General features: G+C 35.6%; 1 protein-coding gene across 1 annotated transcript in view; it reads right to left on the bottom strand.

Annotated features, from left to right (window-relative positions):
• Window positions 1–23,552, bottom strand: part of jbug (filamin-type immunoglobulin domains fbug) — a 302,454-nt gene that overhangs the window by 221,115 nt on the left and 57,787 nt on the right. The window contains exons 3-6 of the mRNA XM_089246657.1: window positions 15,143–15,208; window positions 13,554–13,767; window positions 4,804–4,921; window positions 2,174–2,364 (exon numbers count right to left, since the gene is read on the bottom strand). Coding sequence (XP_089102783.1) covers window positions 2,174–2,364; window positions 4,804–4,921; window positions 13,554–13,767; window positions 15,143–15,208 — 589 coding nt within the window. The remainder of the gene's footprint in view (window positions 1–2,173; window positions 2,365–4,803; window positions 4,922–13,553; window positions 13,768–15,142; window positions 15,209–23,552) is intronic.

Below are 23,552 nucleotides of genomic sequence, written 5' to 3'. Positions count from 1 at the left end.
AGAAAAAGATGCCCATAAAAATATGGATGTCATATAATTCAAAAATACAGCAACCCAATTAAAAATGCAATTAACAAAAATTATAAACAATATATACACATGATAAAATATTATACAATGCCCATAAAGAATACTTATGGTTGTCTTATTCTAAGTATGGATAGTTTCTTGATTTACCTCAACATGTTTATCGTATTTCTTCTTAAATGTGTCAATTGTGTTACAATTTACTACTACTAAGTAGGAAAGAACCCATAAAAAACAATATTATTTTTAATACTCAGTTTTGATCTGTAGATAGCAATCTACTTCTTTTGAACAATATAGTGTAGCACTTCTCAACCTATCTAAACCCTAGGATCAGTAAAATATTTGAAACAATTTGATGGACCACTAACTCATAGTATTTGGGTCTAATCTTTTATGTAAAGTCGAGTGAATATTTTTAGTATTTTTAGCTTGCGATGGAGTAATTTTATTTTCATTTGTGTTGTCATCTGAATCATTTATGGTGGCTGAAGGGGCTTCTAATATAGCAGTTTGTTTTCATAAGGAGCAGTAATTGGTCTTGAGGAAATTTTAGGATTTTTTGTGTGTGGAAATCATGGAGAAACATACATGGGCTTACTCGTGGATACATAGGTGGATCAATATATAAACAGAACTTACTAAGAATTACTGGCAGGTAGTTTGGATGTTTGCAGTGTCTTAGTTGTTTTTTTTTGTCTACAGTAACTCATGTCTGCTCCCAGGAGCACAATGAGCTAGCAAGAGATTCATACATACAATGCATTATTATAGCATTTCTGCTAAAGAAAGTGTAAAACCCTTTGAAATTTTGAGGGGGGAGCTCTATATATAGTACGGAAAAGAAATACTTTTCAAAACTCAAGTGTATGATTGACATAAAATTTTTTAGCAGGATGTGTATGTCCAAAAATGAGCCCCACCAAGGACGAGTATCACTGCAGAAAACATACATGCTCTTTGCAAACTTTTTGAAGTAGATGGCTACACAAAGATATTACAAATGACATCACCAGCTATGGGAGATCATTGATTCATCAATCCATCATCGAGGATTGCCTGGACACTGGAGTACTGAAGAGTGCCTGTTAGGTGGGTTCCTTATGCTATTCTTCTCTATGACAATGCAAGGCCTCTATATAAACAGCTGAAAGGGGTTGACTGTACACCCTCCCCATAGTTCGGATTCATTCCTTTGGGACTACCATTTGTTTATACCAGTTAAAGAGAATATGATGATGCAGGAGAAGAGCATCTGTGAAACTGGTTGCACATACACCCCTCTTCTTTTCTTTGAGGATGGAATTAAAAAGCTGTCAATTCATTGGCAAAATGTGTTTCAAAATTTGTGGATTGTTCAGGACAGTAATGTGTATTTGACAATGACAGTGTAATGTGACAGTAATGTATTTTGTATGTGTTTATTCCTTTAAAAAATTATTATAAAATAATTCTGGTTTACATTTGATTTAGCCACGTAATACCAAAATTAGTTTTTTATTTTGAAAAAAAATTAATATATAACTAAAACATGTTTTACATAAACAGCACTATGAAGTTAAGAATCATGAACTAAGCAGTTGAGAGAATTGAGAAGCTCACCTTAATGGGTTCAAAACATGTGTTCACTTTATAAAAGATAGGGTCGGTCTGATAGACCTCATATGCATGCTACCTGTAGATATAAAATTTCATTGGGCCCATGCAAGGCCAGAACTAGAGGGGGAAAAGGGGGCAAATGCCTTGGGTGGCAAACTGGGGGGCAGCAATATATATATATATATTTTTTTTGCAGAACAAAAAAATACTATTAAGTTATCTAGTTTTGCGGTGCAGGGGTTGGCAAAATCATGTTTGTCTCCCCCCAAAATCCTAGTTATAACTCTGGGCTCATGGGCCAGAACCATAAATATCTGCCAAAATCTTGATATTATTCAATAACTTTTTCAAATATTGATCTTAGCTCCTCCAATATTTTTAATAACTCCCCTTATTATGCTGAGCAAGCCTTGTTCTTACAACCAAGGTATAGCAGGGTTCTACTGTATTTATTTTTCAACAAAAATATGAGTTCACAAGAAATTTTTAAAACATTCAAACTATTTGAGCAAATTTTGGATTACATAAGAGCACAAAAAAAACTTACAGGCTTGTTTACATGTGCATTGTTCAGATCAATTCCTGTTGCACTAATTTTGTCCCTAGGATGTCTTTGTGGTTTGACCCACTGAAAGCGTGCTATGTAAGCCATTACTCCAAGATGCTCAACTTCTGGATCAGCTAATTCTTTTGGCTTCAATAAAGGCCTTATTCCAAGACTTTCGCCGCCAAGAATCCCTGAAGCATATTATGAATAAAAATTTGGAATGATAAAAAAAATTACTTTCAGTAAGGAAATGTTATTATGTAGAATGTAATAAATATAGAAAAATTAATGCTTCCCTCTAATTTGTTTGCCCCCAACATTTCATAATTTTCTTTCAGTTTATACAAAATGCACATCTCTTGAACAAAAATGAAGTATATTGCTTATGAATAGCAAAATAATTATCTACCATATTTGTGGTTAAAAACAGTTTAACCCTTTGTAGTGGCTCTAATATTTCAGAGACCATGGGAAGCTTTCTTATACAAAGCCCCTAAAATCGCCAAGAAATGTACTTTTTTTTCCAGTTGTATATGTGTTTGAATGGTCTTATTTGAAACTACACTCTCCAACCATAACATCAACAAGCATGGCAGGACTTGAATATATGCAATGGGGACAACTGCACTGGGCTGTTAAACAGGATCAAAATATGTTAGCCATGTATTTCAGTTTGATTTAAACTGGTTAGACAAAGCTGAAAATTCTACCAGTTCAACATGCGCAGGCATAGGCTAGGGCTTTGAACAGGTTCCTTTCTCAGTGTTGCAAGGTGTGTTATAGTGGAATAAACTAAGAAATCCATGAGACCCCCTTGCCGCTAAGCTAGAGCTTTGTCAGCTTTTCATTCATGGAAACCATGCATACAAATACTGTAGACTGCAGAAAAATATAAAAGCAAGTCCAGTTCTATTTACAAAGGGTAAAAAAGCTTTTGTGTGGTTCTAAAATTGTAGAAGGAAAATTTTTTTTATTTTCATTATGAGGAAGGCCACACGTTTATACATATACACGGAACCCTTTCCAGCATGCACAAAAGTGTTAGAAATTCCCCAGAAGAATGTTTACAAGGTGTGTGTGGGGTGTAGTGGTGGTGATAGATAAGCATCTCCTTCATGGTAGATCCCAATTACAACATTTGCCCACTTAGTATGACTTATTGTTGTAGTCCCAACTTTTTTCCGATATTGATAAGGTTAACTTTCCTTGGTTATAGTATCCAAATTTTTGCCAATTACAAAATTTTGAAAATTCAGTTTAGGCTTTTTTCCCTTTTAATCATCTTATTTTTTAATTTTTTTTCCCATAAATGATGATTATTTATGAGCTAGTGATTAACAATTGTCTGAAAACTAGAGGAGGCTTTTTTTTTATGGATATTTTTGGCTAGTTATTTTGCTTCTCATAGAATGGACTCAAAAGTGTGTTTTATTGTCTTTTTTTTTCTTTCAAAAGTTGGACACAACAACAATCTGAGCAGATTTTTTTCTTTTTCTTCAACTTTGTTCAACAATAGCACGTAGAGAATTAACTATCTCTGCCACTGTCTAGTTACACCAAGGTTATCAAGGTAAAAAACAAAGAGACTAAACAGGTAAGAACTACAGTAAAAAAATCTCAGAAAAGAACAAGTTTTTTCTATTTTTTCTAACTTTGATTTGCATTCAAATCTGCTGTGCTCGATGGATTACAGGAAGTGATTAATAATCTTCCCACAGTGATGCTTGATGACATTTGTGTATAACAAAGGGTTTGACTGCTGTCTTTCTCAACCATTTGTGAATTTATTGCTACAAAATCTATGCAATTTCCGAATAACATTTGAAAACTGCTCTGCAGATGAGAAAAATGGATTTTCTTGGAATTTAATTCTTTACAGAACAGCTAAACTGAGATGTCATGTTCAAAGAGAACACAATTGCAAAAACATTTTGATTTAGAATTTTTGATTGAGAAACCCATGTTCAACGATATAAATACCTAGGTATTGATTAAATGCATATTTTTATACTTTTTAATGGTATAAAACTATTCAAATAATTACTTCTCACTTAATCTTTTTTTTTTTTCCAATATTAGAGAAAAATCAAAAACTGCTTAAAAAAACAATGGTAGGTGTAAAAATTACGTCTCAAAATTCTCATCAAGATTTTCAGTTTATAGCGTTTTCCCTCTTCCAATATTTTACAATGATGGTTTCTTGAAAAATTTTATAAGTGGGATCCACTGTATATACAATCATATAAATGAATTATAATTTGTATCCTTTCTGCTATTCTATTCTATAGAAAGCCAGCAGATATTTAAATGTTTCTGGCATAAAACTGTAAAAAATTTTTTGATTAGCTTTTAATTAAAATTATTAACATTCTTTTTTTTAGTTTAAGAATTGAACTTTCTAATGTATTTTTTCCTGCCCACTTCCGTTATATGCATGACCCAATATATTTCACATTTTTCCTCTATCTTTCCCTTACACATTCTCTCTCAAAATTTTTCCTCATACAGTAGTTCACCTGTATTAAAGGGCCACCTCTCAGGAGGGAGGATTTTTGTAGCACAGAGGGTAGCCCTCTAAAAGAGGTTTTACTGTATTGCTTAGAAATTTTATTTAAAAAAAATATACACACCATGTTGAATATTTTGCTCCCAGAAGTTTCTTTCTCTTCTTAGTTCTTTGTAATCAGGAACATTAGCACCATAAGATCGAACTAAAGCACACAATGCCAATCCATCATTCCAATTTGTCTTTAAAATAGAAATAAAAATGTATATGAATGAAAAAGTAAAAACAAATATTAGAGAAAAAATAAATTCATTTCAAATGAAAATATGCATAACACAATAAAAAATAATAACAAAAAATCGTGAATTTATTGTGTTTTTATTTTTATGTTTTAACCCCCCGCCAGGGACATTTGATCTGACAGGCACAGAGCGGTCATTTTTTCACCTTGTCCCACTGCTAGGCAGCACTAGGCACCCGGTGCTCCCAGTAGCTTCCTGTTTTGCTGGTAGCTTCCTATGAAACCTTCCAACTTAGTTTGTCCTTGACCTTCACCCTGAGAAGTTGTTTAAGTTTTGTTCAGAGAAGCTCATTGCGCTGAACTGGTCACATTTTTGAAAATATGGTGCAATACATATGCTATTATGGTGTGTGATCTGTGCTTTACTGGAGAAGGTACAGAATTCCTCTCCAAAGATGACTAAATTGATATTAATAGTGTGAACATTTTTAAATGATTTTCTAACTTTACTTTATTTACGGCACATTTGATATTTGGTCATAAATTTCATTAAAATTAGTTTGACTAGTTTTATGTGAAATACGTGTTTTTTGTTTTTTTTGCAGAAACTTTTGTATTTTTTTTCTTTTGGCACCCTTAATAATTATATTCATAACTTGGCAGTTGTATAAATGAACTTAATTAGGTGTTCTGAAGGAAGACTCATTAAAAGAGGGGATAGCTAAAAACTGCACAACATACCTTTATGGTAGCAGGAGCCTAAATGTACTTAATTAAGGGAACAACACAGTAAAGGTACATAGGTACATATACTATATAGTGACATCATTTATCGAGTAGACTTGGAACCTACACCTTTTTAATATGTTCATTATATTTTTTGAATGTGTGTCCATTTCACCCTGATTCAGTGGTCAACACAGGACTGCCATTTCCACTTTTTCTGGGGGTGTCAAAGAACATATACTCAATGTATGCATATATATATATATACCATTTCTCATTTCTAGTATATTTTCAGAAGCCAGGGGGACCACCAACCCCCCTCAAATGACGGGCCTAGGTCAACATATTGCACCCGATGGAGGATCAATACACTATGAACTGCATCTTCAGAGGCTGAAAACAGCAATTTTTTATTTTTTTGTGGCAACATAACATTACTCCACCATGGCTATTCATAGATTCTTGCCAGAACTATTAAGCTGCCAAGAGCAACATTTCTTATAATTATTTTTTTACATGTGCTGGCACTATTTTTTAAATTCATGGAATAACAGCATCCCACATACAGCAATATCCTTTCTACTAATAATACAATATACCTTTATGCAGTTCCACTTTAAGTGATTTTGCTATAACATGATTTTGAAAATTTAATTTTAGAAATTCTGACCCAAAAAATTTAGTCCATAACTTGATTTTAATAATGAAAATGAGCTTGTAAATTAGAGGTATGATATAATTAAAATGACAAAATCTATTGAATCTGTTGAAGTAGATGAGACAAACATGAGAGAAATACTCAAATCTATCTCTCCAGCATGAGCATCTTTTGGTAACACACCAACAATGCATCAGAATTTCAACTGAAGAAAATGATCCTAATGAATCTAGAATTACCATATTTGCGAAGGATATTCAGAATTCTCTAGCTTGGCTTCTAAGGTTTTTACAAAGAAACAAAGAATGCTGCTAGTCAGCTGAAACTTTACTGCTTTCATTAAAAAAGTTATCAGCCTATTATATCAGGTTCTTCAGAAAAGAAAACACATCCACACTCATTAGAATACATTAGAAGTAGAGAAGACAGAAGTAAAAAGTATTAATTAAATTTATTCATACCTAAATTGATGAGATTTATTTATAAATTTGAATAATGAATTCATTCAAAAAAATTAATTTTGTTGCCGGAAGTTGAGTTTATTTTTTTTCTTATCGTTCTGAAGAAAACCCCTATCCTATCTATGTGAAATTTACGCGATTAATTGGTTCCACAAAATGATCATGTAAAGAGAGGGATGCCTGTACACTGATGATGCATTTAGTGATTTTAAATGTGCAGTTAAAGCACACGTTGACCAAAAGTAATTTTTACTGTTGATATTTAAGCCAAAATTTGAGTGGATTCTGTTGAATGCCAATTTATCATTTCAACCTTTTATCAATTCAACCGTTTATCAATGCAACCGTACAAGAGGTACGATATCTCCTCCCTGTGCAGATGGAAGAAATACATTTGAGCTCTCTCCCCCTTCTTCTGAGACTCTTCATTGGTTAAGCCCTTTGCATACAAGAGATTGGCAATGAATTTGGATGATCTCTGTTTGACGAATTGGCAATAAATATGGTAATCTTGTCATTAACCTAACCGTACATTAGGAAAAGGAAAAAGTAGAAGAGAAAAGAAAGAAAAAAAACAAAGGAAAAATTAAAACAGTATAATAGATAAGTTGATAAGAGTTTAGGTACAAAGTAGATTTTCTCTTTTCACTCTCACCATACCTGTTCTCATTCACTCTTATACGTATATAATAGAAAAATACATCATACGTGAAAAAAAATCACTATCAGGGTATAGAAAATCGAAAAAGGGAAAAAAATTATAGGGTAACAACAAAGCTTGACGATGATAAGGGGAGAGGAAAGAAAATAGAGAGAACTTGTTTGAATTTATTCTACTAGTGTTTGGACACAATATTACATAATTGATCGTAAAGTAGTTGAGCATGTGGACTTGAATATTTTTTCTATATCTCTGCATTATTATTTTTTCTTTTTTCTTTTGTTATGTTTCACCAGTGAAATATAAATATAGTATTACATATATAGATGGAATGGGTGGCTGGGAGAGGGAAAAACCATGGAAAACCAGCTGTTCTCATTTTTTTCTCTTCATTTACAATACACTAATAGTAGTATCAGTTTTTGAGATTTTTTGCTGGTACTTCAACTACAGATCGCCCAAATGTGTTGCCAGAAGCCTATATGTAAGAGTAAATCAAAAACAAGGATGATATTGTGCTATTCATGGGGCTGGAACAGGCCAGGGCAGGGGGTTTGAGCTAATAAAGCTTTGGCCAGAAATTTTTTTAAGGAAGGGACTAATATTTTGGGGGTCTCTGAAATACTCCCTCTTTGGTAGCTGTTACACCCTTGTAAGGAACAGACACAATATAAGATTTTATGCGTTATCTTGGAAAGGGGGTGCTGAGCAATGTTCTCTTTTCATCAGTTAACTTTGTGCATGGGCACATGTATAGTAAAAATGCAAAATCCTCTACATAGACTTTGGTGTATATGAAATATTGCCTTATTATGCACAGAAAAAACATATCAGCACCAATAAAAAAATTAGAAGGGACGTTGATGCTGAGGGCATTTTTTTCTTCTGAAAAGAAGATTGGTAGGAAAAATAAGTTTTGAATACCCTGCATCTCATACTTTCATTGACTTGACATAAGATTGGGTGGTACAGAAAGTTAATTTTAATAAAATCAGTATAGACTCTCACTAGTTCAATTGGCGAAGAAAATCTTCACCAATTCTTGGACCATCTCAACGGAATTCATGAAAACATCAAGTTCACTATGGAAATAGAGAAAGAAGGATAGCTCCCATTCTTGGACATTCTGGTCAGCCATCAGGGTCAAAGTTTAGGCCACAGCATCTATCGCAAGCCCACTCACACCAACAGATATGTTCATAAGCTCTCCAATCATCATTCTCACCAAAAACGAGGCATACTGAAAACCTTGATCGAGAGGGCAAGACGACCGTGAAGAAAAAGATCTAAGTAAAGAGATTGAGCACTTAAAATCAGTTTTCCGCTCTAATGGGTACACAAAAGACGACACCGGAAAAGACTTGCGCCCTATCAAGGAATCACCAGTGAAAAATGAAGAGTCACAATCAATTGGGAAAGCTTTGCTGCCCTTTATTCCCGGAGTGATGGCAAGAATCAGCAAGGTCATGAAAAAACATCATAAAAAACCATTTTCAAACCAACCAGAAAAATATATGAAATGCTGCGATCAGCAAAAGACTACCGTGACCCTCTATCAGCACTGGGGATCTACAGAATACCGTGCACCTGTGGCCAGGTATACATTGGAACCACAAAAAGATCTGTGGCCACGAGGGAGCATGCACTTAACGACAACCACAGTGTACAGTTCAGCAAAACACAAGTAATAACTAATGTTGACCACTTCTTTCCACGAATCTACAGAGAGGCTATTGAAATATACAAGCACAAAAACAGCTATAACAAAAGAGAAGAAACTTTGAAATTGAGCATATCTGGGACACTAGCTCTCAGAAGAACAAGAACCTTCCCCCTTCAAGATCCAGCAACAGAATGACGACAACAGCCAATCAGATAACTCCACATCTCTCGGCCAATCAGATTCTCCCCGCATAAGAACTGTTTTCAATTCGCTGCCAGCCATAGGATCAACTGACCAATCACAAAACAATAGTGTTTGTCAAGCCACTCATGTACATAAATACAACCTGAGACTCTGGAAAAGTTGACTTTGATCCAGTTTTATCAATTCTCCTGATGATGCCAACCACTAGTGTTGGGGAAACATTGAGAACTAACTGAAATGGATGATGGTGTATGTGTATACAGCTGCCTTAGGCGCTATACTCTGGCTTTGACACTTTTATTTTGATTTTTAATTTTTGTAAGATTTTTTATTTTGAATCTTCAATTCAGTATTTCTATTACATATCAGCATTCAAAATCATTGGAAGTACGCTGGTCTGAGACCAGTGATTAAATGATCGAACCACTGAGAAAAAAATTGTAGTGGACCATATATGGGACCACTAGCTGATTTCCCCCCTACCCCAGTGATAAATTTATCGTGGAAGAATATCAGAGAGAGAGAGAGACGTCAGGACCAAGTTATGTCAATTTTCCAAGAGGCTCCCACATCCTGCAGCAGAGCCCCTAGGCTGGAATAGATGGCGAGCCACCAAACCAGCTTTTTCATGGGGCCCCCTCTGCAGTTAATTTATATGTTTAATTTATAATGTGAAAAATCAAAAAGTGATACGAATCTTTCAGGCCCTTGTGGGGATCATGCCGAGAGGTATGTATACGTATAATATACATATATCACCAGTGCTCCCAACACACAGGGTTGGGGTACCTGGGGGAATTGCACGCAAATGGAAGTTAACAGGTTTCATTTCCAGGGGCCCTTGATGTATCTCATTGTTTTCTTGCTGCTTTAACATTGAAAAATTTGTGATAGCAGGAGCCCAAGATATATCCGGTCTGGGGCCCCCATAAAATTTGCAAATTCGGTCACGGGTAATTGCGTGGGAGCCTGGATTTTATTCGTTAGTAAAATGAATACAAATGAACATTTGCCGTGGCCCTCACAGGGGTATAGCCGATAAGCTTCCGAGTCAGGGCCTCCATTTCATTTTGGGGCACTGGATGAATCTCGCTCTTTTCTGTTGTTTAAAATTGTAGAATTTACAACAGCGGAATCCCGAGATAAATCCAGATTGGGTCCCCGCTACTGGATGTGGGGCCCTCAATTTTATTCGTTGTAAAATTGATAGAAATGAAAACTTTTCATGACCTCTCACAGGGGGGGGGGATGTCTGACAAGCCTCCAGGTTGGAGGCCCCATGGAAAAGTTGACAGGTTACATTTTGGGGATCCCTGGATGAATCTTATTGATTGCCTGGCAGTCGAGTGGTTTGGGAACTAGATTCTCACTGCGCAGGGCTGGGTTCGAATCCTGGTTCGGCCTTGGATGTTTACTAACCTTATACTAACAAATTCCCTGGACAGATCCTGCTTATCCCTTGGGGAATTCGCATGGCCCCCACACCAGACTTTTCATGGGGCCCCTTTATAATGAATTTATGGAGTGAAAAAACAAAAAAATGATTAAAATCGCCCCAGACCCCAGGGCTGAAGCCCTGTCAGCCTCCCCCTTGTGGGGGCCATGGAAATACGTGAAGATCACGTTATTTAAAAAAAATTAATGGGAAGGATTGTTTTTTGTTTAACATTGTAAAATTTGCAACATCTGTAGCTCGAGATAAAGCCAGTCTGGGGCCCCACTAAAAGTATGTGAATTGGTGTCCTGGATAATTGGCTGGGGCCCTGGATTTTCTTCGTTGGTAAAATGAATACAAATGAAAATTTTTCATGGCACTCGCAGCGGGGATGTCCGACAAGCTTCGAAGTCGGGGCCCCCATATTTACAGGTTTAATTTTGGGTGCCCTGGATAAATCTCATTCTTTTCTGTTGTTTAACATTATAGAATTTGCAACAGCGGAAACCCAAGATAAATCCAGTCTGGTCCCCACTAAAAATCTGCGTATTGGGTCCCCACTACTAGATGTGAGCCCTGAATTTTATTCATTGTAAAATTGATAAAAATGAAAAAATTTCGTGGCCCCTGTTTCATTTCGGATGTCCCTAGATGAAGCTCATTGATTTTTGTTGTTTAACATTGTAAAATTTTCAACACATCGGTAGCCCAAGATAAATCCAGTTAAGGGCCCCCACTAAAATTCAGTGAATTGGAGTCTGGGGACCCCATGGGGAAGTTTTCTGGGGTTACTTGATGAATCACATTTGTTTTTTGTTGGTTTATTATTGTAAAATTCGCTTCTTTAGTAAGATGGTGCTTTCACATGCCCCTTTCCATAGCATGCTGATGAAGTGGGACGAAATAAATAAGATATGTTGTGGAGAGAAAAGGGGTGGGGGTTGGTCGCAAAAGGCGGCAGGGGGGCAGAGCCCCCCTAGTTAACAATAAAAGGGCCTATGAAAAGTGTGACTGTGGGGCCCGCAACAGATCCCAGCCTAGGTGCCCTGCTCTAGGTTGTGGGGGACATGGGTAGGGAACCCGTACCTTCCAAATGACGATTAAAAAATTACAAATATTTTTGTAAAAAGAATTAAAATGTTTCAAAGAAAATACTTTCATATGTTACCAAATCAATATCTGTTAATTTAAAATGCTTTTTTGGAGGTTAGTAACTAAAAATTTCTCTGGAAAGATTATTTGTGCCCCTTCAAAAGGTCAACCCTGTGAACACTTATGACATCACCCCCCCCCCCCCTTGGAGGGGGCAAGTGATTTTTCTGAGGCCTCATCTAGCTATAAAAACCTGCCTTCCAGTTTTCATACTTACTCTCGAAAATTGCAACCAGATGTAATTGTCACGAGGCTCTCTCTGCACTTTCCCGAGGCATGGCCGGGTGGCCCATATGTCGCGAAGGCATAGAGTAAGCCAAGCTCTACAAAATAAGGACATGAACATAAAACGTGCAGATCTGCGGGTATACTCGTATATGGATCATACATTGCAGTGCATGTTAATAATGTTCTTAAAACACATTTTACAGAAGAACATGTCATCAGCTGGCACTTCCCTAATCTATGGCTTATCTAATTCCTGGACCTTAATCCATGCGATTTTTGACTTTGGGAGCATTTGAAACGGCTGGTAAGTCATGACAATCCAAGAACTTTACCTGACCTTAAAGACAGCATTTCACGCCATATGCTGAGCATTTCCTCACACACACTTTGGTCAGTTGTGGAACATGTCATCTTGCGATTTCACATAGTATCTGAAAATGATGGTCATCATGTGGAACATGTTTTGTTGCAGTAACAATTGTAAAAGTGTTTAACAATTGTTAAAATTGTAAACATTTGCCTAAATGTGTGGATCCAAAAAAACTTTTTCTTCTGACGATCATAAAGATTGGAGATGCTTTAATCTCATATTCTTCATACAACATTCGTATTGGTTTTCCTCCTTCTAGCTATTTTAAAAGTTCAACTTTCGCAAATATACTTAAAGCAATGTTTGTGATTGCAGCTTATGCCTAACACATCACTTAATGTTTTTGGCATGTTTTGAAATTCACTTAGATAATCACAGAAAATAATAGAGAGCTAGAGAAGATCTAAAACACTAGGGTTGACTGTACAGCGCAAAGAAATAAAAGAGTGGGGGGAAGAAAAGTGCTTTTGACCAAAGCTGATAATTTTGACTTATCACATTTGTTGAGACATGTGTGTGCCATCACCATCGTTTCCACTTTCCCAGAAGCCCAAAAACTACAGTGAACACCAACAATACATCAAGAAGATATGGTAGAAAGAAGATAGAAAATTTTCGATGTAATAGAAAAAGCCGAAATGGAACTTGAGTAAAGACAAAACATCAAAATCCCTGGTTAGTGGCCATATTCACCGGCAGAGTTTAAACTACAATTGTAGGTTAAAGAATTAGCGGATTAGGATTATTCACCGACATAGTTTAAACTACAATTGTAGGTTAAAGGATTAGCGATCGACACGGATTGGTTAAAATCCTGAATTTAAACAATCCAACTCACTCTTCAATCCTTTCACCTGCGATTGTAGTTTAAACTCTGTCTGTGAATACAACCATAAGAAAAAACAATTCCAGGCAGAAGGGTCGGGATTATGAATCTGTCTGGATTAGAGAGGTTCTACTGTGGAATATTAAATGAAGTGACTAACAAAATGAATACAAATGTATATTTTAAACATGATAATAAATAATGTACCTTTTTAAACTAACATATATTATTAGTAAAAAATGCACTCACAGTGAAATTTTTTATACTAAACTGAGGTAATTTCTTTTGAACCCATTGCAGAGTAGCTCTGTAACCAGGACTATCTTCACGCATGAAATAAGAGAGGTATGTCATCCCTGAAAGTTCATCTAAATTATGGCTAGCTAAATCTTCTGGAGTTAGAATCATTGGAATATTGAATTCATCTCTTGCAAGATGCATGGCACGGCGACAATTTTCAACTCTGTAACAAAAATGGAAATGCTAGTATTAAATGCAACTGCATTGTTAAGAGTGAGTGCAGTTCAAAATATTGCTGCTTAGCATCTAGACCAGTAGTGCGCAAAATTTTTGAAGTGCGACCCCCCCTTTTGACCAAAAAATTTATAGGCGACCCTTACATAGGCTGACCATATGTCCCAGTTTTCATGGACATTCCAATTTTTTGCCAATACATGTGCTGTCCTGAAAGCCCTTTTTGGAACCCTTGTTTCAATTTTAATTAGGCGATATTGACTATATAGAGATATTCAATTTTTTAATATCATATGAATATTCACTTTGTTTTTTGATGTACTTACCGTCCCTTATACGAGATGGAAGTGAAGTGAGGTGTATTCCTTGATTTTCGTATACAGGGTGATTAAGAAAAATCATCTGATTTTGAAATGATTCTACACTTGAAATCGACCATTAACAAAAATTTTTCATAAAACGCAGACACATTTTCCCCCGTATATTCACATATTACTTATCATACTATTCTGTGTTTTTAATTTTCAAGATATATGTAATTTTGTAATTGGGTGATTCTCTTTAAGTCACCCTGTAAAAGTACTAACTTGATATCGTCTGTCTCATGCCAGAAGTACTAATGTACAAATTTTCCTCTTTTTTTATCAGCGTTTGGATATCTTGTTTTGCTGTCTAAGTTGTGCCTGAAATGCAAATGTGTATCCTCCCTATTAAACCACGAGTTACAAAACATTTTAGGAAAATAACTTCTATAGAGTAACATGGGTAGAGCAGTGCTGTCTTAACGCATGGCCTGGGGGCCTCAAGAAAAGAGGGCCTCACAAAAATGAAAAACAGTTCAAATTTTTGAGAATTCGTCAGGTAGAAAAATCAGAAAAATCACTTGACCCAAAGGCTCGTGATGCTCTTAAGACTGCCCTGGGGTAGAGTAAACATTAAAACGTCATTTCCATGTTCTTTTTTTGCAAGGACATTGTGCATTCGTCCATGATTCTGGCACGACGGAGCCAATATATTGATTATTGTACAAGTAGAAATCGATAAAATTACATTGCTTGATACATGGTAATTAACTTAGCTGAATAAAGGCATTCTTTAGTTTTGACATATTTTTAAATGAAAATGAATTTCTCATGAACCCACCCTAGTTCATTGACCTAGGAGAGTCAATGAACTAGGGCCCGACTCACAGTTTGCACACCACTGATCTAGATGACCATTGTAAGCCAGCAATTTTATAAGTGAGTTTTACGGAGTGAGATGTAGTCCAGTCAGTATGAGTGGTGATGTCTGTCATTGAATATTATAAATTCCCATTAAAAAAGACAAGCTACAAGTCCATATAAGCATAATGATTCACTTACCCTTGCTTTGTATTAAGTGACTTCCAATTTGGCACCAAACCGCCTTTGCAATATTCCAATAAAGCACTGTAAAATGATGTGAAATTTGTTTATTAATTCTAAAAATAAGATCTATTTATACAGATTTTTTTTTGCTTAGTATATTTTTCTCTTAACCTTTGCACAGTATGAGAAATCTTAAAATCTGAGTTGCAACTGCTTTGATGCCACTTTTGAAAACAAAACAAACAATTATTGAATTAATAAAAAATAATTAATTAATACATATAATTATACAATTGATTAGAGATGATAATAGTAACTGAAATATCATAATTATGATTAATGGTAATTGTTATTTCAAGCTAGATAACTGGAAAAAAGTTAGTTATTAATTACTTAATTAATTAGTTAAACAACAAATTAGATGGTTATTACTATATTCTAATGAAAAAGATATAACCGTAAAAGACATTAAAGTAAAAAATAGCTAAAAATGTCCTCACATTAATTTTAGAAGAATTGAAAATTTATTTTATAAGTAGGGTATATACACTGAAGGGACAAAAAAACTGGTGCACCTGCCTAATATCGTGTAGGGCCCCCGCGAGCTCACAGAAGTGCCACAACACGACATGGCATGGACTCGACTAATGTCTGAAGTAGTGCTGGAGGTAATTGACACCATGAATCCTGCAGGGATGTCCATAAATCCAGGAATAAGAGGGGGTGGAGATCTCCTCTGAACAGCACGTTGCAGGGCATCCCAGATATGTTCAATAATGTTCATGTCTGGGGATTTCGGTGGCCAGCGGAAGTGTCTAAAGTCAGAAGAGTGTTCCTGGAGCCACTTTGTAGCAATTCTGGACATGTGGGGTGTCGCATTGTCCTGCTGAAATTGTCCAAGTCCGTCCGAATGCACAATGGACATGAATGGGTGCAGGTGATCAGACAGGATGCTTACGTACCTGTCAGAGTCGTATCTAGACATATCAGGGGTCCCATATCACGCCAACTGCACACGCCCCATACCATCACAGAGCCTCCACCAGCTTGAACAGTCCCCTGTTGACATGTAGGGTCCATGGATTCATGAGGTTGTCTCCATACCCGTACACGTCCATCAGCTCGAAGCAATTGGAACCGAGACTCGTCAGACCAGGCAACGTGTTTCCAGTCCTCAACAGTCCAATGCCAGTGTTGTCGGGCCCAGGCGAGGCGTAAAGCTTTGTGTCGTGCAGTCATGAAGGGTACACGAGTGGGCCTTCGGCTCCGAAAGCCCATATCGATGATGTTTCGTTGAATGGTTTGCACGCTGACACTTGTTGATGGCCCAGCATTGAAATCTGCAGCAATTTGCGGAAGGGTTGCACGTTTGTCACGTTTAATGATTCTCGTCAGTCGCCGTTGGTCCCGTTCTTGCATGATCTTTTTCCGGCTGCAGCGATGTCGTAGATTTAATTTTTTACCGGATTCCCGATATTCACGCTACACTCGTGAAATGGTCGTACATGAAAATCCAAATTTCATCGCTACCTCGGAGATACTATGTCCCATCTCTCGTGCGCCGACTATAACACCACGTTCAAACTCACTTAAATCTCGATAACCTGCTATTGTAGCAGCAGTAACCGATCTAACAACTATGCCAGACACTTGTTGTGTTACATAGGCGTTGCCGACTGCAGCGCCGTACTCTGAGTGGTTCCATATCTCTTTATTTGCATATGCATGCCTGTACCAGTTTTTTTGGCTCTTCAGTTTATATATATGTCCTGTGCCCTATATTGGGTTAATTAGTTCTTTGAAAACAGTAAACTTTAAATGAAAGTTTCATCATTCTCTGTTACATAATGATGCTATCACTTGTAAATAGTAAGAGAACAAAGCTGACCCATTTGAGTTAAAAGCATTTATTAAAATAATAGCTGCACACCTGTATTAGAAGTATGTGTGAAGGTCAGTGATTAAGAAACCAGAGCCTGCTTTCATACTCATGATTGGAAATTATATACAAATTAATGTAAGACAAAATGGGTAAAAAACCCTTATATAGTAGGGTTACTCATTGTTCAGGATGCAGAGTCAAAATTAATCATTTCACTTCATCATCATCATCACTATTACGTTCATTTCTGTGACTGGCTCTGACATTTTCCTTTCTCCTCTTTCTCATGTGGCCGGTCATTTTGACTCTGTATCCTGAACAGCAAGTAACCCCTGCTATACTAGGGGTTTTTTTTTGCCATTTTTTCTTTTTTTACTGCCATTTTTTCTTTTCTCTTTACTGAGGCAGTTAACACAGTTCCAAAATGCGTCTAGCTGTTGTTTTGTTGTTTTCATCAAATTTCGGGTTTACTTATGTGGATATTTTTATCAAGGTCGCAACTACGGGAAGCAGGTGGCTCGGATGCCGGACCAAAGGAGAGGCACAAATTTCACACTTTAACCTCTTCTTCAATGTTACAAGGGGCACCAAAATGTGTGCTTGCCCCAACTGACCAAGCATCTTATTCTGGTCCTGACACTTGTTGTTTATTTGTTGACCTGCTTTTGAAAAATACATTAGCTATGGGTAAAATAAAGCCACTACCAAGTTATAGAAAAGAATAGATTGTGGAGTTTGATGATGAATTACGATAATGGAGAATAAATTGTAGAAAGATAAGGAAGTTAATATGTGTAATAAAAAAGTAGCTATTTGCAATTTAGAAGTCCTTATGGAAAAAGAGAAGCATCAAGAAAAAACATCACAGCTTTAATGGGGGCCCCTTATTTCAGAATGGGTGAAAATGGATCCACATGAGTTGAAAAATCTTGCAGATGGCTTACTACTTAACCGTACATGTAGGAGAGACTGTTATACCTTGGAACATTACTTTTTTAACTGTTTTTTCTTGGTCAATTAACATTTCATTAAATTAATTTTTAGCATCTGCATACAGTATCAAACATGTAAATTACATTGCTTTCTTACTGTAATCATAAAATATGAATTTTTAGAAAAGGCAAAAATGTTCCAAGGTACAACATGGGTCTTCTAACATGAAACATGTAGAAACAGGGTGAAATTACAATGAAAAAAACTACAAATATTACTGGAAAAAATATGTAATAAGTATTTTTAATATATCTAAATTATATATTTTTAAATGAAAAATATATAAATAATGACATATATTATTAAATATTATTATTAATATATATATATTTGTATATATATATATATATACAATAAAGCACCAATAGTGAAGGTAGGAACAAGGAAAATATTTATCTAATAAATGATATCCATGATTACATACTAGCAGAAAAGAAAATTAAACACTTTTGAATCTTTAGTTCTGTCAGTTTTTTTGATTTTAGGTGATTGCATTAGAGATACAACATCTGGTGATGTCAACATTTGGTATAGCTGGTGCTGGTGGGTAATAAAATATTTTCTTACCTGTCCTTCAAAGAAAATTCACTTTGTAAACGTTTTTGTTCAATGCACTTACACTGTAAAATTTATTTATTTTTCCAACAATTTAATTTGAATAAAAGATAATTGAATGTAGATGGAAGTGAAGAAATAGGGTAGTTGAAGTTTTTGTAGAAGAGAAGTATAGAACTAAAATTTAAAATGTAAATTATATTTAAAAAACAGAAGAAAAAGAGTCAAAAATTGGTTTAGGTTGAGTATTTGAAGGTAAACTCGGAAAATTTCATGTTTTATACTGTTGCAAGTTACACTACCTTTTTTGTTTCAAGATACACGATGTTCTACCATTTGTCATAAATATTAATAACTTTATTCACAGTGCTTGATATGATTGGCCAATTAGTATGGTTCATTAAGTGACAGCAAGATTATATTTACTAACTGTAGTTCACTAAACTTGGAATGTTGAGAAGAAATTAAAAAAAAAAAAAAAACCAAGAACACACACAATTTTGTAACTAAAATGTGCCTAGAGTCAAACCCAATTGTAGCACCCCCCATCCTGATTTAACATCATAATTTTTAAGAGAACAAATTTTCCATATATAAAGATTACACACTGTAATTTGTGTTTCAATATAATGTTAAACTTGTTATAGTGCCAGAAATCTATGAGACAAATAGTGGCCTTACATCAGGTTTCAACTGTCCTTGTATCAATCTCTGTCAAGGTCACAGACAAAGAGCTGAAACAACACTCAGTAGTAAGGTTATGTACTTCTAATCCCTTGCATTCCAAAAATATTAACTGGAATTAAATATTGCTGAAACTTTTTCAAGTGTTTCAAGGTTTACTATGCTCAATGTACAACAGTTTCCCCCCCCCCCCCTGTACACTTTCCTTTGAGGAATTTCTAATGAATTGGTACATGCCCGAACATGTTGTGTATGCGCTTGATCCTAACATACTTATGTTGTCTGAGTTGTGTTTGCTTTATGTTCTTGTCAGTGCTGCTATTTGTGCTATCTGTCTTTCATATTTTGAAGTAAAGATATTAAATGCTTGAATTTTTCATGTTATGCAAGTATCACGTTGAAGGTCTGCCTGTTATCTGAGGAGAGCCTTTCTCAAATAGGATAGGAGACCAGCACACATATGTGGCTTAAAGTTGGAAAACTACAGAAAACTTGCAGACAGCTTATCAATAGAGTTTGTGAAGTGTGCTGAAAAAAGTTACATTAAGTACTATTCACTGCTGCTGGTGCTATCACTTTACAATGGAAAATTTTCCCTTTTATTCACCTACAAGAAAAGTTGAACTTGTATTGCACTTTCTTCAGACTGTTTATGCTTTGATTATATACAGTGAAACCTTCTATAATGGTCACCTCTGAACAACAACCAAATTTTTTTGGAATACACACGCAGAAAGCATCCGATTGGAGTAACATTATGGTCAACCTCCAAACAAGGATTTCCGAATAATGACCACTTTTGGACATGAGAATGAAAGAAAAATTATGCATATCTCATGAAAAAATAGACCTCAAGATTTGCTCTGAAGGATTTTTTCTCCTTGAATCTTGTAGTTTCAAACTAATGGGTGCGCTAGACATATTCCAGAAAAGAGCAAAGCAGAAATTAGGACTAAAATATAGCGATTGGCTATGTCATAGACTGAAGTTTCCATGCTGTTCAGCCAAGGGTGCTTGAGTAAGCACCAGTGAAAATGTTGTCCCACATAATAACAAAAAATATTGGAAGACAAATCTGATCCCCTAACAAATGCATATCCCCGGATACAAGGATACAGTACAGTATTATACATTTTTCTGTATGAAATTCACATTTTTTGCCAAAACCAGTTGCATTTCCTATCACTCATAAATTGTCATTTGAGTGAAATGAACAATAGAAAAAGTTTTCAATAACAAATGAAAGATCTTCATTGAAAATTCACATATTTTGAATGAAATGTAAATGTTATGTGCTACAAAAAAAGCTTCCTTAAATTAATCACAGCATGGATTTTTATAATTTTACATGCAATAAAAATTGTTAATCCTTTTTAGTACTATTGAAGCCCTTAACAATGGCAACTTCTCAATAATGGCCACATTTTCTCATTCTCATTAGTAGCCATTGTTGGGAGGTTTCACTGTGCATATATTAAAAAAAATAATAACGATAAGTTTTTGTGTCACTGTCTCCTCGATTATACTGGGCTGGAAATTCAAAAAATAAAAAAATCGGAAGGAAAATACTTTTATATGTTATATTTAAAAAATTTTCAATTTAAAATGCTTTCAGAAGGCTAGTGACTAAAAATTTCTCTGGAAGAGATTCAATGCCCTCCTGCAAACCTGGCATGGCCCCCCTCAAAGGGTGGATTCTGTGTATGCCTCCTATTCATTATATGAATGACATTGAAATAGTACTTGTAGCACCATCAATACTGACACAGGATGCAGACAAAGAAAGGAAACATCATCAAGGGGTTGATGTGCTAACCCCTTGAAGGGGAACTTCCAGAACAATCGATAAGTGTTGCTATTTGAATTTTTCAAAATTTGGTTGCTGCAACTGTAACTATGAGAGCCCAGTCTTTTTCTTGCTTTACTCATTCAAGAGTGCATACGCTAAAACACTAACATCATTCACATTAGTCTATTTTTATGGCTGCTAGGGACTCGTATATCAGATCAGTTATTTTACGATCCCCTTTTATGTATACAACTAATTAAAAAAATTATTTTTTAAATAAATATAGCATGTGCAAACAAGGTCATAACTAGGCAGGTGCAACAGGTGCACCCACAGAGGGCCCAATTGGAAGGGGGCATAAATGGGCCAGAAGGGGCCTAAATTCAAATTCTTGCTCAGGACACAGGAATGGCTAGCAAATTCCGAAAAAATATTGATTCATCAAATGGATGCTGAAGGACTGAGGCACCACTTAGTACAAATGTTGTTTGTATAGATGTAGCATACCAAAATGAATTTCACTCATAAATCATAAATTTTTTAATTTAGGCAGACAGGTTTTCTAAATATTTTTTGCATTCAACATTATAATGACTGAGATAGCATAAAAGGGCTAAGGATTGGTGATTCTCCCATTGGAGATTCTTCAGCGATCAATGAATTGCTGGGGGATTTTCCACTGCTGATCCCGCGGATGACTACACATTTTTTTTCGGTGGTTCTATTAATTAGTCAGTGGTCTCAAACCAGCAGACTACCAATGATTTCAAACACTGACTGGGTTCTTGTCAACCTCAAAAATAAATTGCCTTAAAAAAAAGTTAAGGCGGAATAATATTATGAGTTTTCCACACACCCAAGTTGTTAATTAATGTCGTGAGTTTTCTGCATAATACTGTTGTTAATCAGCTTTGTATACCAGAATAATAGCAGAATGTTTAGGTTTTTTATGGTTCAAATGCATTTTCCCCCTCTGTTTACACTTATTTTATTTGGAATTATTTATGATCATCATTTTGCGAATGATTTTAAAGCACAATAAGCCATAGGTTCCACTTATCCCCTCTCATCAAGGCAAGTGGAACCCTTTGCCAATTGAAAATGAAATTAATCTTGAAAAAGGAACGCTGAAGAAAATAAGTTTAAAACATTAGGCCCTAAAAAGCATGATTCAAAAAACCTGCTGCCATATTTTCAAGAAGTCTCATTGACTTCTTCATCGTAGGTGCTAGGTTAAATTTGCACTAATGGAAAAAGTGGTTCCACTTACCTCTGTGTGTACCTTAATTGATAATACCCTTTTTTTTTCTCCTGTATATCAACTCTTCAGACATTAGCTAAATTTTGCTTTTGCAAAACTATCATAAATCTCTAGGGACATTTTCAAGTCGGTGCGAAACCCTCTTTGTGTCATACTTTTTCTTAAAATCCTATTTGACTAACAGGGATTCTTGCTATCCCGTGTTATGTATTACTTCAAAAATTGAAGATATACAGTTATTTGAAATAACATAATTGAATGAAATAATATAACATAATGAAGTACGTACTGAAGATAATTGGTATTCTGCATTTCATGAAGCTCATTGTCCACAATTTGGAAAATAAATTGAATTGCAAAGTCCATAGAGAATTATCGAATATTGCTTACATAGCAAATGGAACATTGGAAAAACAAGGCATACAAAACATATTTTTGTATATACAGTTTACATAAAATTGCAATTAATGTTTTATTATATCTTTTTTATGGTGTTGTATTATATGTATTATATTTTAGTTTATATTTGTTAAAAAAAATTCTAATGTTAATAAAAATTAAGTATCATGAATGAAAAATATATAATGTCAACATCGGCATGAAGCCTCTCAGTAATGATGAATGTTGAGCATTGCCATGGGAGGAGGGGTAATGAAGATTCAATGCAATCTTACCCTGCATACACCCTTGTGAGTCTCCGATGTATAGTATATGTGGACATCTAGCGACCTTAGAGCTCTCTGTTTCCTTCATATCAGGCCACCTGCGATCAAACATTCTCTCAAAAGTTAACAAGATCTGGGGGATTGATCTGGTACTATTAGTGCAAATAAATCTGGTCCATTCCCCCTCCCCATCAAAACGCTGTTGTTAGCCTACAGCATGAGGTGATTTTGATACCGAAAACAATTTTTGTGCCTTTGGACATTGAGTAGCACGGCGGGTCCAATGCCACCTTTACCAGACTTGCGGACCAACCACGGGCCCTTCCAGAGGAGAGGATGGATTTCACATATATTCCTTATACTTTTCAGATTTTTCAACGTCTGATATTAGACACTTTTTATTCCCGTTATTGTCATCATGCACTGATGTCAGCCTGGATCACAAGCTTGTCATTTCTCTAACGCTAACCTTCTAACAAGCACACGTATGTAGAAGATATGTGGAGGAAAGGAGAGAGACTATCTCCTATGCACATGCCCGGAAGGCTAAATTTGATCACCGATCCTTTTCAAGACAGAGTTTGTCTTCTCTCGAA

The sequence above is a fragment of the Pholcus phalangioides genome, unplaced genomic scaffold (assembly GCF_987345545.1).
Source record: "Pholcus phalangioides strain wild (caught in Gottingen) unplaced genomic scaffold, Ppha-v1.0 ptg000017l_1, whole genome shotgun sequence".
NCBI classification, from domain to species: Eukaryota; Metazoa; Arthropoda; class Arachnida; order Araneae; family Pholcidae; genus Pholcus; species Pholcus phalangioides.
The sequence above is the reverse complement of the archived record's forward strand: the minus strand, read 5'-3'. Positions and strand labels throughout refer to the sequence as shown.